The sequence below is a fragment of the Alnus glutinosa genome, chromosome 13, assembly GCF_958979055.1.
Source record: "Alnus glutinosa chromosome 13, dhAlnGlut1.1, whole genome shotgun sequence".
Taxonomy (NCBI): domain Eukaryota; kingdom Viridiplantae; phylum Streptophyta; class Magnoliopsida; order Fagales; family Betulaceae; genus Alnus; species Alnus glutinosa.
The window spans coordinates 3,398,794-3,406,692 of NC_084898.1; the positions used below are offsets into that span (position 1 = coordinate 3,398,794).

At 36.1% G+C, this 7,899-nt stretch overlaps 1 protein-coding gene across 1 annotated transcript; it reads left to right on the forward strand.

The window, feature by feature from the left end:
- Positions 1 to 5,025: 5,025 nt before the first annotated feature.
- On the forward strand, positions 5,026 to 7,899 carry LOC133854678 (sugar carrier protein C-like). Its single transcript, XM_062290932.1, has 4 exons — positions 5,026 to 5,155; positions 5,396 to 5,721; positions 6,454 to 7,083; positions 7,248 to 7,899. The coding sequence occupies exons 1-4, from the start codon at positions 5,026 to 5,028 to the stop codon at positions 7,722 to 7,724; spliced, it is 1,563 nt and encodes a 520-aa protein (XP_062146916.1). The 3' UTR covers positions 7,725 to 7,899.

A 7,899-nucleotide genomic window follows, 5' to 3' on the forward strand; every position in this document is an offset into this window, starting at 1 on the left:
GGGGCCTAGGAAAACTTATAATCTCTACCACTAAAATGATACTTACATCTATCTGATATCATTAAAATCAATCTGATATGAGTACGTGATGACTGATACTACATAAACTTCCTTTTTTGTTGATTCGACCATTTACCTAATATTAAGAGCACTGATATCAATCAGTTTATTAGTGCTAAAAGAAAGAGATAATGTATTTCAGTGTTAAATGCTGTAGACCACATGTTTTGATGCTGCTGCTCTTGACTCTGAAGAACTTTTGTTTGAATCTGAATTTCCCACGGGATAGAATTAATTTTTTAGGTTTTCTCCCAAGCCATTAATTAGGGGGGAATGTCAGAACTCCAATCGAGGCAAAGGAAAAAAGATGTATAAGTTCTTCAGATATGGTAGTTGCAGTCAAACATTTTGTTTCGGTTCTTGTGGCTGATAACAAATGTATATTGCTGGCGGGGTGGCTGAAAAGATATACCAATTCCTTGGACACTATTTTGCCAACAAGGTGCTCTTGTGTCATCCATGGCAACGACCCCACCATGAACACCATTGTGGGCTGCACATGGTTTTGGTGTCTAAATTGAGCCAATTAATTCACAGAATCCCCAATCTTCACCTTTTCATTTTTTTTTAAGGAATAGTTTCTTTGCAAAATGGAAACCGACGCATGCGATATTTTATTGTGTTTTTATTGTGTATGTTCAGTAAAAAACTTTAAAAACATATATATATATATATATATATATATATTTTAATATAACAAAAGCCCATAAACTGCGTTTTGGAAGAAGTTTGGAAGAAGCTTAAAAAATGAGACTTTTTTAAAAAGTTCTTCATCAATTTTAATTTTGTCTAACTTCGATAGTAAGATTGAGTAATGGACAATGAATAATTTTTTTTTTCCTTTCTTTCAAATTTGAATAGGTGAGGAAATCGTATAAAAGTCTAGGATAACGTTATTGTATTGTAATTAAACTCTACCTTGTTTCTTGGGTTCAGTTTTTATCTATGTTTGTGGAGGTTTTGAGACCCTGCAGTGCAACGACTTTAACCCTAGTATAATTAGTATTTACTTTACACACTCCAAGTGAAGTTATCTCAGAGTGGATTGGATTGGATATTTGGAATTTAGAATAATTTCCTCTCACCCTATTTCGAAGAAAATTTTGATAATTTTTGTTTTTAATTAATATCTATCGTTATTTAAATAGGATAAGGTTGTTAAGCTGTAACTAATTATAGATAAGATTTTCTTTCTTTCTTTCTTTCGATATATAATAAACGTTTTCGTTTCTATATCCATCTCTCTTCTTATTTAATTATCTTTCGGTAGCTCAATTATAGAGACTTACGTTTACCACTATGAAGTCCTTTAGGACTATATCTTTACTGTAAGTATTTAATTGTATTACAATGTGTTGTATTTATTGAGGAATTAAGGTAGGAAATTATATATAGACCAATCCAGGCTTACGAAAAATATCCTAACAAATATCACCTGTTAGAGCTATCTTGGGAATGTAGTACATGCATATAGCTAATTTAATTAGCCTAATTTCTTGACAATAGTAGTAATCCAAATATTACGTGGGTAGTCCGGAACTCAAACTTTTTAGTGCATCAAGGATAAAGTATGGAACCGGTTGAACAATCGGAAGGTAAAATTTCCTTCTCAATCTGGAAGAGAAATTCTTCTGAAAGCGGTCATTCAAGCTATTCCTACATATAGCATGATCGTTTTTAAACTCCCACAAAAATTGTGCAAGGAGATTAATGGTTTAATGCTGAATTTCTGGTGGGGGCATAAGGAGAATACTTCAAAAATTCATTGGTTGGGCTGTGACAAAATGGGGATCTCTAAGAGCCAAGGAGGTCTCGAATTCATAGACTTGACAGCTTTCAATCAAGCACTCTTAGCTAAACAAGTGTGGAGGCTTCTACAGAATTCAAATTCCCTTACAGCTCGGATCTATCAAGCCAAATATTACCACCAAGGTTCTATCGTGGAGGCTAGTCTGGGGAGAAATCCCTCCTATGCATGGAAAAGTATATTGGGTGCTCGGTCAGTGGTATTAAACGGTTTGATTTAGCGAGTGGGGAATTGGCGAGATATCAGAATATGGGTGGACATGTGGTTGCCTAAACCCTCCACCTTTGCTGTCCAGACACCTCCCAGAATTCTCCCAGCAGATGCGAAGGTTTGCACTCTCATTGACCAAGATACCAAAAGCTGGAATACATCTTTGATTTCTGATATCTTTATGGAGGAGGAAGCTCAAATAATTTGTAATATCCCTTTGAGTCCACTTCAACAACATGATAAGATGATATGGAGATGTACAAAGAATGGGCAGTTTTCTGTTCGAAGTGCCTATTATATGGAGAAAGATATCCAAGCTAGTCAAAGAAGCAGGTGTTCATACAATAATACAAGGGCTGAAATTTGGACGATTATTTGGGGCCTCCAAGTTCTCAATGCTACCAAGATGTTTCTTTGGAAAGCCTGTAACAATTTACTTCCTACAAAGGAAATCTTTTTCATAGGCGAGTTGTGGGAGATACTCTCTGCCCTATCTGCACAGTTGAGATTGAGTCAGTTTTGCACATTCTATGGGCGTGCCCGACTGCGGTGGATGGTGGAGTTCGGGTCCTAGAAGCTTGCAAAAATGTGGTGGTGAATATTTTAGTTTGAGTAGTGTTCTTGAAACTTTGATGAGGAGATACTCTTTTAAGGATATTGTGCTTTGGGCAATCCTGGTCAAGCAAAAATGGTTGAGAAGGAATTCTATAGTGTTTGGCAGAGCTTTCACTCCACCAAACCAACTAGCTAGGGAAGCCCGCGGTGTCACATTACATGGTCATACAGATCCACTTGTTGTAGAGGCATGGGCTGCTCTATATGCTGTTCTCCTTGCGAAAGATTTAGGTTTGCTCGACATCATTTTGGAAGGAGATGCATTGCAAGTAGTAAATGAGATTAATTTGGCCATTCATTCTCTAAGTAGAATTGGACACTTTACAGATGATATTAGATCAGAATTGTACTGTGACATCCCACATCGTCTGGGAAGGATATGTACTTATATGTATATTCCTACCCTTCTTGACACAACACGTTTTAAAGCCGTGATGGCTATGAACCTATCAGAACTCCGCAGTTAAGCGTGCTTCTGCGAGAGTAGTACCAGGATGGCTGACCTTTTGGGAAGTCTGGTTTGGGGGAGCCCAAAGCAGACAATATTGTGTCGTTTGGGGTGAGTCGTTACAAATGATATTAGAGCCATATCCCAGCCTGATATAGTGGGAGTGTGTACAAGCCCATGAGGGTCGCCAGCGGGCACTCGTTGGGATGCCAAGAGTGGGGGGATCCCATGAGGGTCGCGAACAGGGACGCTGGGTCCCAAGAGGGGGGGAGGGGGTCATTGTGACATCCCATATCGCCTGGGAAGGGTATGTACTTATATGTATATTCCCATCCTTCTTGATACAACGCGTTTTAAAGCCGTGATGGCCATGAACCTATCAGAACTCCGCAGTTAAGCGTGTTTCTGCGAGAATAGTATTAGGATGGGTGATCTCTTGGAAAGTCTGGTTTGGGGGAGCTAAAAGCGGACAATATTGTGTCGTTTGGGGTGGGTCGTTACATGTACTCTCTTAGATCATTTCATGTACTTCATGTGAAAAGAAAGGCAAATTCTGTTGTTACATAATTTCTTCTTCATATAGATAGATATAGGATCAATGGAGCAATTACTTAGAAGTACATTTTATGCAACATCCCTTCATATATGATAGAAAAGGATCCCATGATCATGCACCGATCTTACTTGGGATCGCAAATCCAAAGTTTGTCTATGAAGAGCAGATCTAATTATATATTAGTGTCTATAATTAATTTATTCTGTGTAATACTAATTGATAGGGCCTCATTGGTAAGTGCTACAAGATCTCGTACATTGGAACCCATGTTTATGGACCTGAATCCATTAGTATCAGCCTTGTTTCATGTCAGGAACTCAACATGGTTCGAGGAAACTCCACCTCTAGTCTCTGACATTGTTTTTAAGGAGTCCTTGGACCTCTAAGTTTCTTGACCTTTGGGTCTCTTATATATATGAATGGAAATTTGTTCAAAAAAAATATTATGTGGGCAGCTTTATTTGTTTTATCCACAAGAATAACGTTCTTGTGTTGCAATTAACTATATCTGTAATTAAATTTTAAATTAACACTCTATATATCTTAAGACTTTAATTAAATTCCTGAAAATTCAAGTGAAAATCACAACTCAGTTTAATAGATTAGAATAGAAGAATTTCTTCCGACCCAATTCGGGAAAAAAAATTTATCATTTACAAAAAAAAAAAAAAAAAAACTCATTTGATTTCCCCATCTTTCCAAAAATCCTACTTCCTTGATAATTTTTTTTAATATATATCTATCTTATTTAAATACAATAAGAAAATTTTGAACCAATTAATTGGATTGGTACGTATGTTGTTAATTAAGCTGTAACTAATTATAAGGAAATGTTTTCCTTTCTCATTAATCCATCTCTCTTCTTTAATTATCTTTCCAGTGGTTAATTAAATTTCAAACGATTAGAAGAAAATTAAGATAGTTTTATACTTTTATCCTTTATTTTAACTCCGTCCAATTAATTAATTTACTGATTATCCAAATCCTAAACGAACTCTAACATGCATATATATATATAGTTGTTGACTTCTTGTTTCTAAAACTCAGTCAGTCTATATACGCATAATATCAGTAGATATCTTTGCAGATAATTACGTGATACTTTGAAACTGGGCAAGGATAGAATTCTTATTAGAGTAGAACTAGTACTGCCATTCATATCCCCATTATAGTATGAGATCTCCGGCACCGCATATATATATAAGCTTCATATCAGATTTGATTCTCTAGCTATTTCCTTACTCCGATCCTTCTTTCTCTGTTTCGATACTAGCTAGTCGATCCCACTCCTTTCTCTGCAATAGGAAAGTACTGCAAAATTAGGTTAAAATGGCTGGAGGAGTTATCGGTTCGTCCAATGGAAAGAACTACCCAGGCAATCTCACTTGCAAGGTGCTCGTAACATGCATCGTTGCAGCGATGGGTGGTCTCATTTTTGGTTACGATCTTGGAATTTCTGGTAACAATTAATATTGTTATAGTTTATTTACCATGTTTTCATGTCATTAATTACTCTTTATTTCTTTTGATAACCCGGGAATTAATTAAGCTTAATCACATGGGAATTTTTGTATGGTTACGATTAATGATTAATATTAAAGTTCATTTACTTGCATTACTATTAATTTGTTTGGAAATATACGTACATTTGAATTACTAATTTATGTTTTTGGTGTACGTACGTGTTAATATAATATAGGTGGAGTTACATCCATGGATTCCTTTTTGGAACGGTTTTTTCCGGCTGTTTACAGAAAGGAAGCATCGGCGAAGCCTTCCGATGATCAGTACTGCAAATTTAACAATCAGACATTGACGCTTTTCACTTCGTCGTTGTATCTTGCTGCTTTGATCTCATCCCTTTTTGCAGCATCGATAACCCGAAAGTTTGGGAGGCGTACTACGATGCTTTGTGGTGGACTACTTTTCTGCGCTGGGGCACTTGTCAATGGCCTTGCTCAAGGGGTGTGGATGCTCATTGTTGGTCGCATGCTTCTTGGTTTTGGTATTGGTTTTGCCAATCAGGTACGTACGTATGTAGAATAATTAATTAATTAAGCTTAATTAATATCTCGATCTCTCTTATCACACAAAAACCACGTCTTTGTTTTCATGTACGTCTAAGAGTGCATATATATACATATATATGTCTGTGTTGTTAATTAATTAATACCCAGCCTTGATCTCCTTTTTACATTTAGCTTCTATTGTCATTTAATTTATTGGATGTGTCAATCAGGTAGAACAATTAAGCTTAATATCTCTCTTATCACAAGAAAACCACTTTGTTTTGATGTACTTCTAATTTAGATTCACATGCATATATGTAGAATTAGAGTCTCTGTTTATTTTAGTTTTAATTAAGCCTAAATGTTTTTTTTTTTTTTTTTTTCCTTTCATTCATGAATTCAATTAGAGAAATTATGTTACTATTGAACCATTTTTTTTTTCTTTCCCAATGGTGATGATTACATAACAATAACGAATTTGATGTGTTAACAATTATTTTTTAATACCCTGGCTCTCCTTATTACATTTAGCTTCTATCGGTCATTTAATTTATTTGGGTATTTTTTTTTCTCAATATAAAATAAAAGTCGGTCTTTTTTCTTGAACACTAGAAGAAGAGAAAATTATGTTAATTTGAACCCTTTGTTTGTTTGTTTGTTTTTTTTTTTTTTTCTTTTTTTTTTTTTTCTTTTAATGAAGATAATGATTCCAAATTATTGTCTGATTTTCTTATATTTTTGTTTGCAGTCTGTGCCAATCTACGTCTCTGAGATGGCTCCGTACAGATACCGAGGTGCTTTGAACATGATGTTCCAATTGGCAATTACAATCGGCATCCTCGTCGCCAATTTGCTAAACTATTTCTTTGCTCAGATCAAGGGCGGTTGGGGATGGCGCTTGAGCTTAGGCGGTGCCGTCGTCCCTGCTCTAATAATCATTGTCGGCTCGTTTTGTCTTCCTGACACACCCAACTCTCTGATTGAACGTGGCCATTTGAAGGAAGCCAAGGAGCAATTGGTGAAGATCCGTGGCATTCCCGGCGTAGACGAGGAGTTTAAGGATCTTGTCGCTGCTAGTGAAGGCTCTAAACAAGTGAAACATCCTTGGATTGCTATTTTGGACAGAAAGTACAGACCTCAGTTGACAATGGCCATTGCCATTCCCTTCTTCCAGCAACTCACTGGCATGAACGTGATCACGTTTTATGCACCTGTTTTATTCAAAACAATTGGTTTTGGAAGCAATGCTTCGCTCATTTCTGCTGTGATCACTGGGGGCTGTAATTTTCTTGCCACGATTCTTTCAATTTTCACTGTTGATAAGGTGGGAAGAAGATCTCTTTTTTTGGTGGGCGGTGTTCAGATGTTCATCTGTCAGGTATTCCATAAACTCATAAGGCTCTTTTCTTTCATATATATATATATATATATATATATATATATATATATATATATATATATATATATATATATATATATATATATATATATATATATATATATATATATATATATATGATGGTGTATAACATTTATATATAGGTTATTATTACAATTGCCATTGGTGCAAAGTTTGGAGTGAGTGGAAACCCGGGTGACCTGCCCAAGTGGTATGCTTTTGGGTTGGTCTTCTTCATCTGTCTCTACGTGGCTGGATTTGCATATTCCTGGGGACCTCTAGGCTGGCTGGTACCAAGTGAGATTTTTCCTTTGGAAATCCGCTCGGCTGCTCAGAGCATCAATGTCTCAGTCAACATGATTTTCACCTTCGCCATTGCACAAGTCTTCACGTCAATGTTGTGCCATTTGAAGTTTGGCCTCTTCATCTTCTTTGCATGCTGGGTCGTGATAATGAGCTTCTTCATTTACAATTTCTTGCCGGAGACGAAAGGTGTCCCGATAGAAGAAATGACAGTTGTGTGGCGAAATCACCCTTTCTGGCGCAAGTTTGTTTGTTCCGACGAAGATGCTCCTGCAGATGGAGATGTTCAGATGGGTAAAAGAGTAGACACCGCTTGATTATTGTATTATTTAAGCCTTTTAATTTCATTTTAATTAACAGTTTAGTATCGGGTTTTTTTTTTTTTTTTTTTTTTTTTCCCAGTAATTCATTCAGATATGTTTAGATATGTTCCTAATTTTGCATTTCATTAAATAGTCATAAGTTTTATGTAATCGTGATGAACACTTCCGA

Excerpts from the sequence above, each read along its gene's own strand:
- LOC133854678 (XM_062290932.1), top strand. The coding sequence starts at position 5,026 with ATGGCTGGAGGAGTTATCGGTTCGTCCAATGGAAAGAACTACCCAGGC. Across the intron at positions 5,722-6,453 it reads GTATTGGTTTTGCCAATCAG|TCTGTGCCAATCTACGTCTC; the intron begins GTACGTACGTAT and ends TTTTGTTTGCAG. Across the intron at positions 7,084-7,247 it reads TTCAGATGTTCATCTGTCAG|GTTATTATTACAATTGCCAT; the intron begins GTATTCCATAAA and ends ATTTATATATAG.